The sequence below is a fragment of the Strix aluco genome, chromosome 13 (assembly GCF_031877795.1).
Source record: "Strix aluco isolate bStrAlu1 chromosome 13, bStrAlu1.hap1, whole genome shotgun sequence".
NCBI classification, from domain to species: Eukaryota; Metazoa; Chordata; class Aves; order Strigiformes; family Strigidae; genus Strix; species Strix aluco.
In genome coordinates, this window is record NC_133943.1 from 7109584 (window position 1) to 7130666 (window position 21083).

Consider the following 21083-nt stretch of genomic DNA (forward strand, 5'->3'; position numbering starts at 1 on the left):
TATTTTTCTACTGTTGCGCCTTTTCACCTTTCCCAGGGATTTTATTACTCATGAAAGCAAGGGCCTTAAGAGCCGTGCGAGTGTCTGTGCTGGCTGCTGCAGTGACCCTGTCTGCCTCCATCACACCAGCTTCACCTTACCCAGCCGATATCCCCCAACCAGCCCGTTTACAAGGAGGTGACGGGCTGTGACCGTGCACCTCAGCTTACCTCAGACCAGACCCTTCCCTGCGGCTGGGATGTGTGTGTTACAACTTAAAATCATGCGTGAGGTTGGCGATGTGTGTGTGATCCCCCTCATTGGGATGGGATGAAACAGAGGAACGTTGCAAGCTCATTTATTGTCAGTGTTTCAAATCAGTATTTTTTATTACAGAGACTCATCGGGTTGCTCACACTGTGGCAGGAATTTAATAATATAAGGCACAGGGAACATTCAGAGGTAAAAAAAAAGAGTTCTCAGCCTGTGAGACTTAACCATCCCTTCGCTCCTGTCAGGACCCTCTCTATAAAGCAAAATCCAAATATCTTCTCCCTTCCCTCCCGCCCATCCCTTAAACCCTAAAATCCACAACAGGAAAAAATTATTACAGCCTTTCCCTCGAGCGTGTTGCAAGCATGCCTCTTTCTGAGCAGAAATGTCCCTTCCAAGCCTGAAACAGCTTCCCTGGGAGAGCAGGGCTGGAATTTAAGCACCACCAAGGCAGAGGTGCGAAGTGCTCAAGGGCACCATGATTTGGGGAGAGCCAAGAGCTTTGTCTCAGCTACACTAGAATTGCAACAGCAAGGTCAGCCACGCACCCCCCAGGGGAACAGGCGGCCGCACCCGGTCTCCCTTTGCAGCACAGAAAACACAACAGCAGTAGGGTCATTGAGTAATGGTAAAGCATGTAGCACTTTCAAACCTTTATTTTTTAAGGGGATTTTACAGGATGTGATGCGTTTTATTTGTTTTCATTTTTGTGCGTTTTCCTATTTGTTCATTTGATTAGCCCTTTTTTTTTTTTTTTTTTTTTTTTTTTTTTGTGCCCAATGATTGTTAAATTCAAGCCCTGGGAATGAAAGAAAAAAAAAAAGGAAAACGAAATCTTGCCACTTTATGTCTTTCTCACCACTACCACGAGATGGGCGACTGCAATGTCACCCACAGCTGCTCTGCTCGAAAAGCCCAATCCTCCTACATCCTCTGGCTCTGCCTTCCTTTGCTGGTGGTCTGTGACTGGGGGCGGTGAATCAGCTGAGAGATCTTTGCGTCTATGCTGACATGTCCAAGAACGTGTTGTTAGTAAGAAGTTAAGAGAAGTCGATCCGAGAGCGGATACCAAGACCGAGCGGATATTTAGGACAGGAACAGGGTTGGTCAATGGTAAAGACATGTCAGAGAGAGAAAGAGCTGGTAAGAGCATGTGGAAACAGCTGAGTAATCTAGTGGTAATAGATTAGGCTATGAATGAGGACTGTTATTTCTCTTAGCACCGTTACTACATATGTTTAGATCTATATTAGCACCTTGTTCCCAGGGAAAAACAAAACAAAACAAAAGCGGTTTAAAAACCAAAGGAAGTGGGAAGGTTAAAACAAGACAAAGTTGGCAGCAAAGAAGGAAGCTGGGGGTTTAGATCACAAGATCCTTGTCTATGTCCTCTGTGGAAGGAAAAGAGATACAAGGTTAGGAGGTGGATGCTGCCAGGGTCCCACTGCTCCTGCGATCCCCCCTCCCTGCTCTCCTCTGCTTTTCCCTCCCCAGGACTGGCTGTAACGCATTGCTTCACCCTGAGTGGGGGCTTTCGGGGTGCTTTTCAGTGTTCCCTCCACTCCCATTCCTTCCCTACTCAGTACTTACGCTCCTTAATGCCAAAGCAGCTAGCCCACTCCTCCAGGGCGATGTACTTGTCATTGTCCAGGTCACAAGCCTCAAAGAAGCGGGTGGTGCAGTGCTCCATGGGGATGAGGGGGGCACGGAGAGGGGCCAGCTCAGTGTGGGACAGGTACCTGCCGAGGTGACCACATGGTCAACGCGCCGCTCGCCAGCACCAGCCGCCCTCCCACAGGAGGGGAGATGCTCTGCCGGGTGAGGGGGCCAGCACAGGGCAAGATGCTGGCCCCAGCTCTCCATCTGGTTTGACTGCTGTCCCAGTGCCCTCCCAGTATCTGCCACTGAGTGTCATGAAGGTCAAGTGACTGCTTTTGCAACTGGCTGTGCTAGTCATAAAATAGGCAGCAGCTGGGGGTCCTTGCCAGCTGCCCCCACCCCATGGGTCTGTGTGTGTGATTGCTTTTGCCACCATCTCCAGCTCACAGCTAAGCCAGCAGCTGCTATTTCAGCTGCTGAAGTTATTCCGGGCCTTTGGACTGAGATATTTTAGGGAACTATCAGACAACAGTTAATCTGAGAAGACAGAAACTCCACACGCAAGGGAGATGGGGGCAGCTGGGACTGGGGGAGGCCCCTCTTTCTGAAAAAGGCAAAACTGCCTCTACCACAGCCCGGTTTGCCGCAGCACCTGCCAGATGTGCACAGGAGTTGTCCCTCTGCAGGGTTCTGCCTGTGCCTCTGCCACCAACCGCCCACTTGTGTCACATCTCTAGCCTGCCTTGACACCTTCTGCTACCAAATCACTCTAGTCCTCAGGCAGAAGGGGGTCCTGGTGGGGGCCTCCATCCTGCTCTGCCGACACTCACCCATCAATGGGGTGCTGGTCCAGCTGCCCAAACTGCCAGTGCACGGGGAAGATGTACATGTTGTAGTTCTTCTCAAAGTCGCGGGCCAGCAGCTCCACGGTGTGGTCACCAGCCTCCAGGCGCTTCTCGTTCTCATGGATCTTCTTCACCTGTTTTAGGAAAGGCCGGGGAGACCTTGTCAGCAGGGGAACGGGGTGCAAGGCAGGACCTCAGGAGGGGCTCTACATGGGGTGTCCACAGGTCATTCTGGATGAGCTCCCCATGTGTGCTGGGCTCCGTTGGTGATGTGAACTCCCAGGCTCCCTCCCAAACCCTCACCTTGAGCTTCTGCTTCTCTGTCAGCAGGTTGTTGTCCTCATCACGCTCGTACAGGGTGATCAGCACATTCTTCAGCCAGTCCCGCATGCGCAGGGGGAACTCAGTCAGCTCTGTGTCCAGGCAGGCAGGGATGACTGGAAGCCAGACATGGTGATCAGCACAGCACCTGGACATTCAGCCCCAGACTCCAGACACACAGTCCCAGCGCCCTCCCTGGCCCTGCATCTGCCTGGACATTTGCTCTCCCTCAGCCCATGGGCAAAGGGGTTGTGCTCAGGTTAGGGGTCCCCTTGTCTAAGGGAATGGCTCTGCTTACATTTGCAAGGCCCAATGTAGTCCAGGTGCAGCTTGTGTCCCTTCTTGGTTCCCTCCAAGGTGCACTTGGTGGCAAAGAAATGGCAGGAAGAGTCATAGGTCTTGTTGTCGGTGCCGCAGACCTGCACAGGATGGGGAGATGCTGTGTGAGGGACAGTGAAGCCCAGCCTTGCTGGGGGGTCAGCAGGTAAAGCCTCCAAATGAGAAGTTTAACTTGTTTCCTGGAGTGAACAACAGGTCCTTGGTCACCACTGACCAAGGCCAGATGAGGACCTGCCACCCTGACTCTGACTGTCTCCCCACCCTCTGGCAGTGTCCCATGTGAGGTCCCTCCCTGCTCCGGTCCATGAAGCAGCTTCTGCCCTCACCTTCTCGAAGACACCGGCGGTGGCTGGGCAGCTGGAGGGGTCCTGACACACACACATGGGCGAGTTGTTGTCATCCACCTCGCACACCTTGCCATGCTTGCAGTGGTGGTTCTGGCAGGGATCTGGGAGAGGGCAGGGAGCAAAGTCAGAGCCTGCCCCATCCTCACCTCCCACAAGCTGCCCGGGGCATCTCAGCACAGAGGGAAGACAGAGACTTCACCAGGGACAGCCCCGAGCATCTCTTCTTGCACTGGGAAGATATGAGGGTTTCCAGAAGACCACATTAGCCCTCGGGTTAATCCTGGGCTCCTTTCTGTAGCCACACAATGCAATGTTGTTTTCTGTTGCAAAAAAGGGCTTACAGAGAATCCAGTGCTGGAAAGAGGCCATGTACCTCTTTTGCTTTTAAGTGTGCATCTAGGTTGGCATCATCCTTGTGCTACAGCCCTTCCCAGAGAAGTCCCTCACTGTTTGGGGTGGCTAAAGCTCCCCCACCCAGGGAAGGGACAATGTCTCTGCCTGCTGGAGGGCAGGGGAAGAGCGACTTACTCTCTGCGACAATCTCCTCTACATCCTCCGTGGGTTCCTCGAACTCTCCTACCTCCACCTGGACAGGGTTAGCCCCCACGGGCTCCTGAAAAAGAGGCCAGTGTTTCTGGTGGGGGTGCACAAAGAGCCCAGCCCCAGCTCCCGAGGGGGCAGAACAGCCCCCCTCCTCCCCCCATTGCCCCTGATCCCCCATGCTTTGGAGATGCTCTTCCCAGAGCAGTGGGTGCTGCCAGGGATGGGTGACGAGGAGGAGCAGAGTCACCTACCTCTGTGGTGGGATCTTCGATGACCTCCGTCTCATCGGGCAGAGCCTCCTGCTGCGGGGGAAAAGGAGCATGAGCTGAGGTGTGTGGGGAGGACAGTCCCATGGGGGTTGGCCCACTGGGACAGGCAGTAGGGTCACCCTTGGGTTTTCTCTCCCCTTGCTGTCCCCCACCCCTCAGGGTTTTATTCGTTATAAAAGAAAATCCCCATCAGATAACATCAGATGGACAACCCTCACAGCAGAGAGGCTCCATTGTCCTGTACTTACCGGAGCTGCCAGGGCTTTGCCTGCCAGGCAGAGAACGAAAACCATCCAGGCCCTCATCTTTCAGCAACCCTGAATAAAGGAGAGGAAAAGGAGGGATGAGGCAGGAGGCCGCTGTGTGCCTCCCAGCTCCGGGCTGAGCGCACGGCTAGCAGTCAGACATTCACAAAAGGGTGTTCCCTTGGTTTCCTGCCTCGTCTGTTCAATATTACAGACCCACATGCTGACTTTTCTAGCCAAAACCTTAAGCCAAATCATGTTTCCAAGACAAATTCTTTTGATTTTGCAAAATGGGGTAGTGGGGGTTTAGATTTCTGTTGCTTTCCTAAATGCCTTTAGAAAAATTGCAGTCAAAATGGCAGTTCCCCTTTCCTTCACAGGACAGTTTTTGGACCAAAAGCCCCATATTTTAATGTTAAAAGCCCCTGATATGAGCCCCAGGTACAGGCAGCTCTCTACCATTTTATTTGTCAGTCAGAGGGAAAATGTAAGTGGAGGAAGGAAAGAGATGACAGAGAGATGGTGAGACGGGGCACTTAAGACTTAAATCCTTTAGAAAGCCCCTTCCCACATGGACACAGGCACCCATTGGGGTTTCAGGGACTGGTCCCCCATGCCCAGCACCCCCAAATGTTGGAGTCTCTACTATAGTTTTTCCTTTTTCTGCTCAGACCTGAGAGTCCCCAGACTGGTTTTGAGGGATCCAGGATGCTTTGGGGCTGTATCCTGCTGAGAGATGAGCTCCAGGAGGACGAGCCCTTTGCACCCTCCTGATTTGGGCGGTTGCAGGGACTCTGTAGGACGAGTGAGCCAGGCAGCCCAGCTAACAGCAGCCGCGATGCGAGCCAGGAGGAGAGTGCAGCTGGTGAAATCGCGCTGTCCTTGTCCCTCCGCCCCCGGTTCCTGTTTGGCAGGATTGAGCCCCTCTGTGTGAGGGCAGAGACGAGCTCAGCTGGCCACTTAATATGCCGGTGGCATCCCACTCCTGACAGTGAGGGCTGCCTGCTCCCTTCCGCCTGCCGGGAGAGTGAAACACCCCCCGGTTTGTCTCCTGCCAGTGAGGGGACTTGTCCCCCTGCCAAGGCTTCCGCTGCCTTCCTTCCGCTCGCCCTTCTCTGCTCCACCTGCGTGGCCGGGGCATCGCAGCCCACCAGCTCCCTGGGGCTGGGCAGACCAATGGCTTTGCTGGGACAGAAAATGTTGGACAAGGTGTCTTCTTCTCTTCCAGCAAGCATGGATGGATACCTAATTTGCCAGTGCATCCTTTCCCTTCCTCCCCGTGCATGACAGCTCTCTGGGTATAAAACCACGCCAACGCTGTGCTGCCAGCCCACCAGCCAGACTGGGCTGCACTTCCTAATTTAGCAAGGTTTGGCCACGCAGAGGCTGAAATCCTCCTTCCAATCTCAGCACCTCGCTCAGCCCCAGCGGGGTGCCCATGCAAAATAGGTGTCAGGGCATGGAGGGCAGCTTTCCAGGGATGTCAGAGGGCTGGGAGCACGGGGTGGTGGGGATGGCTGCCGTGATGGATGGAGGACCTGTGGGGAGAGGGGCTGCAGGTGGGGAGGGGGGGGGATGAGCCCGTTTGCTCTGGCAAGGCTGCAGCTGAGCAGCTCCCTCTCCCACTCAGTACACGCCGTCCCTTGCCCTCGCCTTTATTTGCTCTGGAGGCTGCTGAGAGCTCTCCCGGCATTTGCCAGGAGACATCGCTGGTTCTTCCCTTCTGAAGGGGTGGGTTGGGGGGGGAGGTGGAAAAGTACTGGTGAATCTGGGCATCTCCTCCCTTGCTGCTATCCCCTGGCTTGTAAAGGCACCTCCTGGGCTTCTCCCAAGGGGCTTGTTTGCTTTGGAAGATGCTCTGAGGTTCAGTGATGCTTGTTGGGCAGAAACACAGCAGTGCTCAGCCTGGAGGAGAGGGCAGCGCATGTACCTGTGGAAGATGGCATTGAGAAGAACCCAACCACAGACCAAGGCCATCTTAGATCATTTCCCCAAGCATCAAAAAACCCCTGAATTTCAAAGTCTGGACATGCAGTAAGCTGGGGTCAGGGAATTACATGCTTGCTAGCAGCCAGCAGACAGTCAGAGCTGCCAGTGTTGTGTTTGGAGGAAGAAGGAGCACGAGTCTGAGCAAACAAGCTTTGCAGAGCTGTCTCGCGCCGGAGATGGGAAAACAAGTTTATTTGAAAAACAACATCCTCCTGGAGGCAGAGCCTGTGCACAGAGGACATTGCAGCGTCTGTGAGCCCCTGTCTGTTTGGCAAAAGCATGGTCTTTCCTGAATGCTTGGTGGCCAAAAGTTCTGAAATAACAGCTCAGGAGCTCTGCGCATAGAGCTGCTCTGGCAGAGGAGTCCGGCCCATGGTGCAAGTGTCTCTCCTTGTGGACCTACCATGGTCCTGCTATCCAGGAGGATGCTCTTTGGAGTTGGCAGTTGGGCCATACCATGAGCTCAGTATCCATCCCCCAGCCAGAGGGGCTTGGGGGGATCCCTGCGAGGGACCCTGCACTGGGAATGGCTGTCACTGCTCTGCAAGAGCCCCACGGAGGGCAGAGGGCAGTGTGAGGGGCAGAGCAATAGGGTGCAGCAGGAGGTCATTCTGGGCAGAGGAAAACAGGACTGGGACAGAGATTTTAGCAAGCAGGGACTTACACCCTTCTGTATCCTAAAGGAAGCAACGGAAGCCAGCACTTCGCAAGACGCTGGAAACCAGCACATCGTGGGCACAGAGAGGGATGCAGACTATAAAATAAGAGAAGCCTCCACAGTCACCACCCCCTCCTCAGGCTGGCCCTCCTGACTGTTGATGATGGAGAAGCCACCCTGGCACCCATGGGCTGGAGGACCCACGGCCTGCACTGCTTTTCTAATGCTTGACCCCACTTGCATCCTAAGTGGGGACTTCAGCTCCCCGTCGCTGTGTAAACAGAGTCTTGTGGCCCCCATAAACCTTTCTAGCATGGCCCAGGCTATCCCTCAGAGCAGGCTGCTTGTTGCATTTTGCAGACATATCCCTAATGAGAGCCATGGGGTGTAGAGAGGTCTGAGACTGACCCTCAGCACCTCCATAAATTCAAAGCAGGATACTCTGGCGAACTCTTTAACACCCAATACCGTAACATAAGTTTCTTCTGCTGGGGAAAACACCCCACAGTGATGTACAGAGCAGTCTGTGCCACTGGGTTCTGTTGGTCCCTCTTGTCCCCCCCTGCCCAGCCTGGGGGCCTTTGTGGGCTGGGGAAGGGCAAGGACCAGGCGGGTGCAGCCTCGGGAGGAGGCTCCATGTACGGTGGAGCGTGGCCCATGTGGCGCTGGCCCTGGCCAGGGTTGCATAAGCCCTCCGGGATGCCACGTTAGCGTGGGGAGGAGTCTCTGCCTGGCCACTTTGACAGCTCCTCCCTGAGGCCATGGGGATAAGCCCAGCTGCCTCCACTGCTAACCCGGGCCAGGGGCCCTGCTGCCACCTCCCATCCACAGCAGCGGGGAGCAGGAGTGGGTAATCATCGGGCAAAAACCCTCCCATGTCTCAGCTCCCCACTAGCACCCCGGCCCAGCCCCGTGGGGGCAGCCAGCGCGAGCAGCAGGGTCTGCTGCACCCACCCTCCATTTGCTCATTGCTCTTCCAAGGCTCCGCAGGCTCTGACATGCCCCAGCACCTCAGACTGAATGTAAAGGCAGGTCCGGCCCAGAAAAAGCTTCAGCCTACAAACCCCACCATGGGCCGTAGTTTTCAAAGTGCCGATGGGTGGCCAAGTGTGGCCACCACAGAGACACAATGCGAGGGCTGTGACCTGGCCCTGACCTCCCTGTGCGAGCAAGACCCTCTGAGCTTTACTCAGCCAGCCACTCCCAGGCTAAAATTCGATATGAAGTCAGAGTTGTTTGCGTGAGTCCCCATAAAGCTCCCTGCTGAACAGGTCCCTGCGTGTCCGGGCTGTGCTGCTGGGGGGTGCCGGCTTGCCCAGATGTGCTGCAGCTACTGGGGCGCAGGGGAGCAGGGCAGGAGCAGAGGACTGGGCAGAAGCCAGCCTGGCTCGTTGCACCTGCACAGTCCCCTTGCAGGCAGCAAGCAGGGCTCAGAAAGCCAAGCTAGGTTTAGATGGAAGTGAAATTCCCTTTAGCTCATGCACACACTTACACACGCCAAGTAAAACACAGGAAAAAGAATCTATCTACACATCTGTCCATGCAGAGTCACTAAAGACACATCTACACCACAACGTAGTGGTTAACCCATTTCCTTGCAGGGAGTTGAGCAGCTCTGATTGCACTTATAAACGATCTTACAGGGTTTATTGATATAAGAACCCATATGCCACTATAGGTGTGTGCTGGCTTGATGCTGTCATAATTTGTCTAGGTTGCAAATTGCATCCATAATGAGAAACAATTAAATTAGTACCAAGAAAAGTGCATAGATGAGACCTGGGCTGCAAGCAGCAGTTCACAAAGAGCCCTTGGCACACCTCAGTCAGAAGGACAGGCGATACAGTATTTTATTGTCCTGCCTGAGCTTTTTCTTTTGTTTGGACTGGGCGCGGGAGAGTGCCAAAAGCAGCCTGGATACTTCTGTGCCAGGTGCAAGTGGTCCCTCTGGCTCCTGGGGGATACCGCAAGCTCATCTCGCACAGCTCCACAAAGCAGGGAGAGAAGAAACTGTCCGCTAAATATTCTGCAAAAATGCAAACCATCTTCAAAGCATTCCCTGGACTCGCCCTGCCACAGCCGCTCCAGCGATAACAGCCCCAACATCCCTCCGACCAGAGGACCCAGAAAGGGTTTCCATGGGAGCCGACATTCCTCTGGGGCTGAGTCATGGAAGAGCAGAGGGTTGTGGAAGGAGGGGCTTGAAAAAAAGTTTGAAAAGTTTATTTCTCCTCTTCCCCCTCCCAACACCGCCCGCATCCCTGCTCCTGCCTATGTGGCAGACAATAGCTTGGCTTTAACTGCTGCGCAAAACGCAACAGCCTTTTGTTTCCACTTAAACCTCGCCTGATCGACCCTAACAAACGGCTGCGATTTACTTTTGTCCTTTTGGAGGGTTGCTGAGTTTTTGGGCTGTTTCAAGTTAGTGGTAACTGAGGGCTTGGAGTACTGGTGACTTTCCCAGTGCCCCCGATTTCACTCCAACTTGAAAGCGTTGCCTTTCGGTTTGGGTGGGAATTCAGCCCCCATCCTGTTAAGTTTCCTTTTCTTGGCTGGATGCACCAGAGTGGAGCTTTCTTAGAGGAGGAACACAAAGAGCAGAGTTAGACTGCCACGCACGTCACCGGGACGGGAAGGACAGCGGCTGCCTTTAAAGGAAACAAGCCCTCGGCTCTTCTGCGTGGACCTAAAACTGTGCCCGAGTGAGCCCAAGTTCTTAAAACTTAAAAAAAACCCCAAAAAACAAACAAAAAAAACCCCACAAAAGAGCTTTGTTCCTCCTCTCCTGCAACCTCCATCTCTCTTAACAGTTGATCAGCTGGAGTGAAGCAAACCAGGGCAGCGGGACTTGAAATTGTTTCAAAGTCTGCTTGGAACAAAAAGCCGAGTGTTTTGGTTTTTTCTTTTTTTTTGTGTTTTTTTGTTTGGTTTTTTTTTTTTAGGAGAAATAAGAGCGGCTGTACTGAAAAAATAAAAATGCTGAGATGAAGTCGACAGCTCTTTTGTTCTTCCACTAGATATCCTGGTGAGTAAAACCTCACCTGCCAATGCACCTCAGGCTGGGAGTAACTGGGACTAGTTTGTAACTAGATCTGATTTGCTCTGCAGGTTGGTTTGATGTGCCCAGACCTTGGTCTCATGCATCTCGCTAAGGAGATACCCCACAACTGAAAACGCAGAGGGGAAAAAGGGGGGAGAGAGAGAAAAAAATTAGGGCAGGTTAAACCTTTACAGTCAGATGCCACCAAAGTGTTAAAGTTAGTAACCTGGCAGTGAAATAGAGTAACAGTTTAGGAGCGGAGGTGCTGCAAAGAGGAGAAAGAGAAGTCAGGAGGGGTCTGTAAATGCATCGCTCGGGTGGGGAGCACCCACCTCTTCCCCCCAAGTGATGCACCACTGAGCACCGTAGGTGCCCCACGGGCTGGGAGAGCAGCTCCCGGGCCAGGGACCCCCGCGAGTGGGGTATGGGGACCCCCATGCCGGGAGAAACAGCACAGGAAAGGCAAACACGAAGGTCTCGGGCCATACCTCGCAGTCCCGGCAGCAGGGCTGAGGAAACTTCAGGCGCTTGGACGGGCTGGAGGAATCTGCAGGTTTTAGAAGGAGGCAGGAGGAAACCAAAGGGTGGGCTGGGTTTCCCGCTGCCTCTCCTCCTCCTCCTCCTCCTCGCTATCTTTCCAAATCGGTCTCTTCCTCTCCCTCTCTCCTCAGTGGGCAGTCCCACCCACTCCGAAAGACGGGCTGAGGCACAGCCTGGGTCCAAAGGATAGACCAGAGAAATCAAGCAGGACTGGAGATCAAGGGGGTCTCTCGCAGGGACAGATGAGCCCCCAGTGCAACCTTCCCAGCAGAGTCATTGTCACAGCAGCTGCCTGCACTGCTGCAATGAGATGGTCGGTTCTTTGGCTCCCTCGGACTAACAGCATGGGGGGAGCAGGGAGGAATACCGTCTCTGCTTGGTTTGTGCACCTCCTACCACCTTGACCTACTGCAATTAAAATGTTAAATGCTGTCATTTCAGCATTAGTTCAGTCCCTGAAATTCAGTCCCAGAGCTGGTGTTTCTCATCCTCAGAGGGATGCAGAGGAAGGCAGGAGAGTCATCATTCCTCCATCCTCTCTCCTAACACTGCTGCTGTCTGGGACTGCCTTGTGGGAAGGGAGAGGAAAGAATGATCCAGCAAATGTGGAGAGTTATGACATGTCTGAAATATGCTCCAAGTAGGCAGAAAAATTCTGTGCTGGTAGATGTGACCCTCAGCAGATTGGTCTTTCTGCTGTGGTTATCATCCAGCAGATCTGGACTGATTGAGCAAAACCCACAGTCGAAATTGCTGGTCAGTTGAATCTGATGGTCTCTTCAGACCTCACAAAGTATTTTGACCTTACAGATCATAACTCAGCTGGAGCAGCTGCCCAGCCAGACAGCAAAGCTGTTTGGAGTTGACTTTTCCCATCTGTTCCTTTCTATGCTCAGGGTGAAAACCCATCTCCTCTCTCCTTGCATCTTACTGTGACTGAGAGGATTCAAGGTTCATCCACTCCCCTGACAGAACCAGACAGAATGCCTTTATGTGCCAGCATGGCCATGGCGCTGCATTGCAAAATAAAACCAGCAGCCAAAAAGAGAGACTGTCAAATTGCTGGATTTTGGGTGTCCCTGAAGAATGTCTCCATGACATACAGGGCTGTCCTGAGCCCTGCAGATAGTGAAGGTCTTTGCAGCTTGTGATCCACCCACAGCACCAACCCTCGCCCCATCTGGGGTGATGCAGGATCTGCTGGAAATATGGTGGCTGGTGTAGCCAGTAGGACTGAGGACGAGTCATCTGGGCACCAGCAGTCTGATTGTGGATGCTGGGTGAAGGACATCCCAAGCCCATAACAAAATGCAACATCGTGTTTTGTCTTGTCTGCCTGGGGTTTGGGTTCATTCCTCATGATTACATGTTGTCTTTGAGAGGGGCTGAGACACTAGTCTGGATGTTTAACTCTTCTCACTGATGTTGCTGGGGATTTAGATATCAACATAGAAACAGGCCTGTCATGACCTGCCGAGCTGTGCTGGCTCCTTGCTCTGTAGGATGCCTGTTACTTCGTGATTTGTGATTCTTTATCAGCTCACTCCTCGTCTGGCCTCGCGGCGCTTCTGCTGCATGTGAAAGAAACAGATGTAAGGCTAAACATCCACATGGCCAACAAGAAACAAAAAATAAACAAAATGGAAAGGGAAAGGGGAAGGGAGAGATAGGGGAGGGGGCTGTGAGAAACCATCATCACTTCCCAGTGAGATGGTTGATGTCTGTGATCAGGCAGCTTGGGAGGTTAGTGGGAAAGAACAAGATAAGAAAGTCTTCTTCACCCAGTTCTTTACTTGTCTACACACTACTCAAAAGCCGTCCCTAGATGCTGATATATGGATATTGATATCACTCACAGAGACATCCATAAGTACCCCACACGACCCTCTCAGGTCCATGTGGAGGCCAGCTTTGTGGTGGTGTCTAAGCCCCCATGGGTCCTTCTAACACAGCCAACCGCCTGTGACATCTGGAGCATCTTCTCCTCCCACCACAAGTGTCCACAGCTCCCACATGCAGCTCAGTGCCACTCATAGGTCCAGTTTGGCTCCAGAGGTCACACATCCCCTAAGCCCAAGTTTCATTTGCTTGATTTGCACTCCGAGGAGTTGAATAGCCTTGTTGAATGCTCTCTGCACTGGATTAGTCACGGCTCGCATTGAAATTGTACAGCTGCTGGTGCTTCTCCTAAGGAAAAAAAAAAAAAAAAGACATCTGGAAAAAATTTTAGGGAGGAAAAAAAAAATGAAGAGAAAAGAAACCACATCTTTTCTAACTGACAACGTGGCAATTGCTTAGTGCACTTCACTGTAGCCTGAAGCTAAGCCCTCTTCTAAGGGCTTAGACAAATGACAGTGCCAGGAAGATAATTATAACAGGGATTTCTTTATATACGTGGCGGCTTAAAGCCTGGTTTTGAGCAAAAGCAAAAAGCAGCCTGCCGCAGTGATGCAGTCACATCTGGCAACGGCCCCTGAGCTCATGGTGGTGAGCCCCGGGTGGGTGGGAGTGAGGGGTCCCCACTGTCCTCCACGCACATGGTGGGGACAGCCAGGTCCTGCATCTCATGAGGGCCATGCTGCCAGGCCCGGGTGTGCGTTGTCAGCTGTGGGATGGACCGGGATCGCACAGAGAGGGAAACGAGCCTGGAGCAACTGGCTGACTGACTCTTTAATCTCAGCAGCTTTAAGAAGCCCCGGAAATGACTGTGAGCTTGCAAAGAGAGTCCTGAAAAGTTCTCTCCACAGTTATAAGGCTTAGTGGGACCGTCAAAGAGGTGTCAGGCTGCCAGGAAGAAAAATGGACCTCACACATGCTAGAAGGTCATCTTATGCCCTCTGGGGATGCCCTGGGAGCCCTCGCAGTGCTGCTGGCCTCACAGGTCCAGCTCGGGCTCTCTGACCACGTGCCAGCAGGGTGGTCTGGTCACAGCTGATGCACCCCAGGGCTCCCAGCACTCACTCCCAGCTCAACTGACTGCACAAACTCCAACGGAAACAGCAAACAGGACAAGACCCCTCGAGACTTGAGCTCAGTTTATAGCAAAGCCAAGAGGTTTGCAGGGCTGAGGTCTGAACTCCAGCTAACCCCAGTTCAAAATCCAAATTTCTTTCTTCATCCCATTTTAAGCCAGGACAGGCAGATCTGGGCTGGTACAGTTAAAAAAACCCTGGTGCTCTCCAAGAGGGGAACAATTCTGTTGCAAGAGGAGGAGAGAAATGCAAGTGAGTAGCTTGGTGGAAACGATAAAGGTGTGGATTAATAATCCTGCTGTCTCCTACTCACAAATCTGTCAGTCTAAGGAGCCTTTCCATTTCTCTGCTCTGGGATGGATTCTTTAATGAGTGTTTCTGGAGAGGATGTTTCTGCATTAATTGCTGGTGGATGCTGCTGCAAAACAATGAACCCAAAGTGCATGGAAATAAACAGGATGCTCTGGAACCACTGCGGAAATGTCATTTACTAAGTCTTCATCGCTGGGTGTGTGGCTGGTGGCTGAGCTCCTCGCAGACACAGGGCAGTGTGGGGAAAGGCAACGGCTTCTGGGGTGGGAATGCAGCACCCAGCTCAGGAAAAGGCAAATGAGACGAGTAAGTGCAGAGCAGACAGGAATCTGCTTATCCCAGGAATGTCCCAGCTCTCCTGTGATCTGGGAGTGTGTCAGCAGGTCCTGCAGGAGTGTTTCTGTTTTTTTCCATTTCAGAAGCAGATCAGAGGCAGAAAGGCTGTGCTCTCTAGACTCACACTAAGCAGATGCATGGCCACTGGAAGCACCATCTGCACAGGACAGAATGAACCCAAACTGCCCTGGGAACTTGCCCGAGAGTGGCTGTCTTTGTCCTGCACAGGGCAAGGATTTCTTCCCAGGGGGGTGGGACTCTCCCCCCAAGCTCAGCAGTAGGACTGATGCCTGGTTCAAATTGAGCAGACTGACACCCAGCCGAGGTCTCTTTCAATGCCTGGACCAGGAGAGCCTGAGCCTCAGTGATCTGCAGATGGACTGGGAGTGAGCTGGCTCAATGGGGTGATGCAAGCAAATGGGGTGCTGGCTCTGTCAGAAGCAGACGGAGAAGGAGCAGGGGATGTCATTGTGGATTTTCAGCTGTAAACCAGAGGCCTGTGGGGCAGGGGGTGGAAATCCAGCTGTGCATGGCTCTGTGGTGAGTCATGATCTGGGAGCAGGCTGTGGAGCCAGGAGGCAGGACATGCTTGCTGGGGAATGGTTTGCTCTTTCCATGGTGTGCGTGGGCTCACAGCTGTCCCCTCTGATCTCTGGTGGAAGGCACTTCCCATGCCCCGTGGGAGGGATCTCTCCACCACCTCTTTCAAACTACTCCTGCAATGATCATCTCACTCACCTGGAAATGTGTGGGGCTGCAGGCTTGGGAGAAGCTTATCTGTCCTCCCTGAAACCAAACTGAACCCAAAGAAACAGGGGAAAAATGATCCATCACCTTCCTCAACCGTGGTGCAAGCAGGGAGCTCTGGGTGCTGCAGCTACCCCTACCCTGCCCTGGATGCCTCTTGTGGGCATCAGTTCTGCACATGGCAGCTGTGCCTGCCCCCAGCTACACCCCGAGCGGGTGGTAGATAGAACCCCTCTGGCTGTAGCCCTGCACCATGTCCCAGTGGCAGAGTCCCCACAGGGCTGCCTGGAGCCGTCACACCAGGCACCAGCAGATGGGACAGGTCTTCAGCTGCTTTGAAGCGCCCATGTGCGGTCTGGGCAGATCCAGCCTGGCTGATCTTGGTCCCAGTCCAATGCCTCCAATATCCAAAGGACCTCATTGCCTTCCCTGAAAGCACTTCTCTCTTGCTGCAGGGGGCTGTTCTCTATTAATCCTGAACACGAGGATGTTGTGTGCCTGAATTACAGTCTGGTGTCTCAGGCCAACTTCACTTTTGCTCGAGACCTTGCATTGGAGATTTGGCTATGACTTGCAGAAGATTCAATAAAGCTTCCAAAGGAGAAGCACAGCAAACACCGCTAACTCTGGGCAGTCCCACCTTGCTCCTGGTGTTTACCTAAAATGCATTTTTGAGTCTTCTTGGGCCTGACAGATGCGGCTTGGCAGCTTTTGAAGGCTATGAATAGAGCTGCTTAAGGAAATAAACAGGAATCCACCTTCAAGCCCCTGGGACATGCGGGGAGAGGGAAGCTCCTGGGCTGCAGTGGCAGCTCTTTTGCATGGATAAACACAGCCTAAAAGTCTCTCCTAAAAGGCCCAGCCATGATAGGAGTACCCAGGTGAAGCTGTGCCAGCTCCAGGACATCCAAACGCCATCTGGAAAGCAGTGGTAATAACCATGGGCAACGAAAGGCAAATGCCAGGTTTCACAAGGCTCTGTGGGGCCAGCTGCCCCTTTGGTTTTTTAGGTCATGAGTGTGAAGTCCTCTAAGGAAATCTTGATTCTCAGATGAGTTGGCTACCTAATCCACAATCACTGATAACCAGATCCCTTTTAATTTAGCTCAATCAGCTCCACAACCTTAGAATTTGGGAGTGAAAGCAGTGGTTTTCCTGGGCCATGTCTTTGTTGGGAGCTCCTTGGTGGTTTGCTGGAAGCCCATTTAGTCGGCTCCCCTGCCAGGGATGCGATGCGGTGGGCAGACTGGTGAGGGTCCAGTGGGGCTGAGTGGGGAAGGAGCAGAGCTGCCATGGGTCAGGATCACGGCTGAGGCAAAGCAGGCAGCAGGGCTTGATGTTGTCCTCAGAATAATTTGATGGCTGCAGGAGCATGGTAGCTGAGATGGGCTTTAAATGATTGCTCCAGGCTTGTGCACTGCTGGAGGTGAAGAGGAGCACAGAGAGAGAGTCTTGGGGAGGGCAAGGCACGCTGGTGATGAGGAGGCTGGGCTGCTTGTTAAATTAAAGTCTGGAAAGTTTAGTAGTTCCCTGTGGAGGCTGAAGAACAGGACTTTATTGTCCTCCTATTAACCATGATTGGTGGCAAAACCCTATCAAAATATCCCCCCTCCCAGCCAGCCCTGCCCCACAGTAATTCAGTCTGTGTATGGCTCAGTGCTCCCAGCACCATCCCCATCCCCTGCCAGTTGTACAGCCCCGGCCGTCCTGCTGTTGCATAAGCCAGGAAACGCAGCCCCGTGCCATGCAGAGGGATCCCAAGAGGCCACGTCCCCTCTAGCACTGCTCACGGATGAGCTATTACACCATCCCTGGGTGGGAATCAGACCGTGCTGGAGCTGTGGCTGCATCGCAGCACAGCAGGCAGGGCGCAGCATGGGGGTGCCTGGAGTGCTCAGGCCACCCCTGGCTGAGTCTGCATGTATCCACCCTGAGAAATGCATTTTTCGGTCTACTGCTCTGACACTTTCTACTGGAACTGAACTCGCTTCAGAACAAGCCCTGGCTTGAGATGTACCAGATGAACGAGACAGGCTGCTGGATGCAGGAAGGTCCATAAACAGGGTGTCTCTTAAAGGAGAAAAAATGGGATTGATTTTGGCAACATGCATTTGGGAGAATCCAATACAGAGGAAAAAGCCAGTCACAGGTAGGCTTAGAAGCTGGCAAAAGGGGAGACAGTATGAAATGCTTTTTGACAGCAAGGCTTTGGAGCAGGATGCCTTGGGAATGGAGCCGTCCCTGCCATGAAGCAGCTGCACGAAGGGCTGTTGGGACAGGGTAGGTTGGGCTGGTAGGGGCAGTGCTGACAACCGCTCGAGGATTTTAGCATCTCATGATGCTGTGATTTACAAACACAGATGCTCCAGGCCAACACCACCGGCAAAAGCGCTGACCTCCCTGCCATGTCTGCTTGCAGGCTTCCTCCAGATCATCTCCAAGTGCAGTTCTGAGCCCCTATAAACTCCCCTGCCAGCCTGGCTTTTACCCTGGGGAGTTCAGGTCCCTTAAAATCTTCCTACTTTGAGCAGTCCAGATCTTTATGGCCACACATAAATATCCTGCTCCTTGCAAGGGCCAGTCAGTGGAGTCATTCATTTCATCTGCCTGGAGTTTGATGGGATTTCACTGATCAGAGGGTAACAGAATCCCAGGAGGACACAACCCCCTTAGCTGGATGAAAATACAGCTGTCGTATGAGGGCATATGCAGATAATACCTCATCCATCATTGCTTCAGTGTGATGAGTTCTGGGGATCTCAATTTAGCCTGAAACTTGTTTACTTCCCTTCAAAAACCACCATCCAGTTTGGCCGGGGTTTGGCAGGAGCTGGTGTTGTGGGCAGGAGCAGCACTGTGGGCAGGAATAGCTGGGCTGCGGGAAGGCTCGGGGCTGATGCTGCACCGTGTCTGTGGGCTTGGGGCAAGGTGGGACGTGGTCAGCCCCAAAATAGCGAGGTCGTGTGGGGCCCTGAGCGAGCGCTGTGACTTTCCATCCTGTGCCTGGCCCAGAGCTGAGTCCTCCCTTGGGACCTCCTACTAAAATTAGCAGCGTTTCCCTGCGCCGTATGCCTTGCATATGTTATCAGCAGCTGTTTAAGGAGATGGAGGGACTAGAACCACAGCTTAGAAAAACATCAGATTTGGAGAACTCCCTTTTGAGCTTCTCTTTTTATGGGAAAAACTCATGGAAAAAATTCTTCCCTGAGATGGGAGCTTTGGAGAGGCCCCTGGACTCTTTCCTCTGTGATGCTAATGAACATTAATTGTATCAGGTATGTGGAAAGAGTAACCAGAAAATTATCGAGGCAAGACATGAGCGTTGGTGATGTCACTCCCCCCAGCCCCTTAATTCAGACTTGCCCAAAGGTGCCCACTGCATCGTCTCTCCTGCGCTAACCTGCCTGCCCACGCCACCCCAGGGAGAGAGCTTGCCCAGGATTTGTTACCAGGATTAATGGATTGTTATTGGCATGGATCTGCAAAAATATTTGTTGTTCACTTGGGGGGGAAAGGTGGGAACTGGGATATTAAGGAAACACCAGTTTTCTCAGTGAGCGGGATGGTGCAGGGAATTGTCTGGGCCTCTCTGGAGATACCCAGCTGCAAAACAGGAGGGAGACCACACTGTGCTTTGGGGTTATGGATGGTCACCCCGCTGGGTCCATGCAGATTGCACCATACCTGTGCGGGGATGTTCAGCTATTTCCTTCTCTAATGCACACAGAGACTGATGCAGCTGCAGACAGCACAGGTATCCCTGCAGCAGCTGAGGGAGCTTGGCTCCCACTGTGCCCAAGGACTCCTTTCTGGCTCCTCTCCCCCTGGTTAACGCTGAAAAGTGGCAGTCCTTGCTGCCTGAGGTGTGCCTGGACTGACACTGGTGTCATCTCGCTCAAGGTTTGGCCATTCATGCTGTCCTTTCTCCAAAGAATTAGAAATAGTGAGTGCTACTGATGGAATGTGTGCTGCTTCTGGATGGAAAGTGCAGGTGAAAAGGCTGGATGAGAAGGGACATCTCTGTCCTCTCCCCACATCCTTCTGTGTTCAACTTTTCCAGTGGAATCAGAAAGTACATCCTTCCCTCTGACTTTTCTGGAGCTCTGTGGAAGAAGGGGACTAGTAAGGAGTGAGATATCCTCTCCTGGCCCCTTTTCTTGCACCTACCGATGGCCGCATCTGGAGTGGTCCCAGGCTGATGTGGCAGGGAGTGGGCTCCAGCCACTCGCCCCCAGCCTGGGAGCAAGCTCTGCTCTGCAAACCTGGGAGGGCCCATTTCAGTGTGGGACAAGGACACTTTCCCTCCCCACTCCTCCACATGCTGCGAGGCTGAGCTGCTGCCCAGCTGGGGGCCAGAGAGACAATTCCAGGCATGGGGAGCAATGCCTGGCTTTCATTTTTATGCACACACACACAAACAAGTTTTCTTCTCTGGCATGAATTGGCAGGTCCTCTGTTGGGTTTGTAAATCTGGAAATAACAGCTGGAGGTTTTCTGCATTTTTCTGCTTTCGGGATGAGTTTTAAAACCCCCCTGCATTGGGTTGCATTGGGTTAGGTCTATTGTTTTCCATGGCAGAAAGAGGTGCTTGTTCATGCCCAGCTCCCTTTACCTCAAAGTGGCTCTTCCAGCATCTATCCCAAGTGCAGCTCCTGCTGGCCGGTGGAGCTCTGGGCGGCTCACGGGGAAGGTTTGCTGGCGTCTTGCTAATGCAGCCTCTCTGCTGAGCTGCCTGGCATGCAGCTGGGCACCCACAGCTCCACTGGTGCGCTGAGACCCTATTTAGAGGAGTTGTGGACAGACTGGCTCTGCCAGGGAGAAGGAAAGCAAGTGGATGGCAGGAGGGGTTTGGAGACACTCAGCTGAGATGATTGGTGAGGCACAGGGGCCTCACTTTTCTGGTTTTCCTCTGGACACACCAGGAATTGTAGTTGCAGCTGTCCCCAGCAGGTTCATGGTGGAGGTGGCTCTGGGTGGCCAGTGCTAGTGGCAAAGGATGGTGATCATTACCTGGGGATACATGTCCCTGTCTTCAGCACATGAACCCTTGATGAGAAGCCAACAGCTCAGCACAGAGCTTTTAAAGAGTCAGAGCTGGTCTCTTGGCTTCCTATGCTCTTGCTTTGACCATACTTTGTCATAATTTGACCTCAGGGCAGGGCAAGCTTGGAGGGTGCTCCTGAAACTGGAAAGCTAAAAATCCCCCCGCAGCTGTAAAGCCAACAGGGAGGACTCTGGATGTGCCACATCTCTGCTTTTTTGACTTCTCCCCTGGCAATAGACAGGCTGATTTAAGAAAGCACATGGAGAGGAAACCAGGGAGAAATAAGAGCAGCACTGTGAGTCGAGGACGTTCTGGACTCAGTCCTGTCCTGGTTGCCCTGGAAATTGGATCGTTCCCACAGAGCCGCCTGCTTTGCTGGCTGCTCCTGGGAGAGCACAAGCGTTTAGCACTGGTCAGAGGCAGGGGAAGTGGGGAAGGAAAAAATAAAGGTAAATACAGATGCAAATACTCCTATCGGGGTTTTCTCCACCAAAGGGAGACCCTAACTCTTTGCCCCATGCCTTTGTGGGGATGATATGAAGAACTAACCCCCACCAGCTCAGCTGAGACACAGAGGCAAGGCAGAAGCCAAAGGACCGTAGGGTCTCTTTGTAGGGCTGCTCCCTACAATGCCATCCCGAGCAGGCAGCACCCCAGGCATCCCCCCACTGAGCCCTGCCCGCCC

General features: G+C 53.0%; 1 protein-coding gene across 1 annotated transcript; it reads right to left on the minus strand.

Moving 5' to 3' along the window:
- Positions 1-875: 875 nt before the first annotated feature.
- Positions 876-11084, minus strand: SPARC (secreted protein acidic and cysteine rich). The gene is made up of 10 exons (XM_074838699.1): positions 10936-11084; positions 4764-4832; positions 4498-4548; positions 4232-4316; positions 3683-3804; positions 3316-3436; positions 3000-3133; positions 2682-2830; positions 1843-1991; positions 876-1643 (listed from the first exon to the last, which is right to left on the minus strand). Exons 2-10 carry the CDS (start codon positions 4818-4820, stop codon positions 1615-1617), a joined length of 897 nt encoding a protein of 298 aa, XP_074694800.1. The 5' UTR covers positions 4821-4832; positions 10936-11084; the 3' UTR covers positions 876-1614.
- Positions 11085-21083: the final 9999 nt, after the last annotated feature.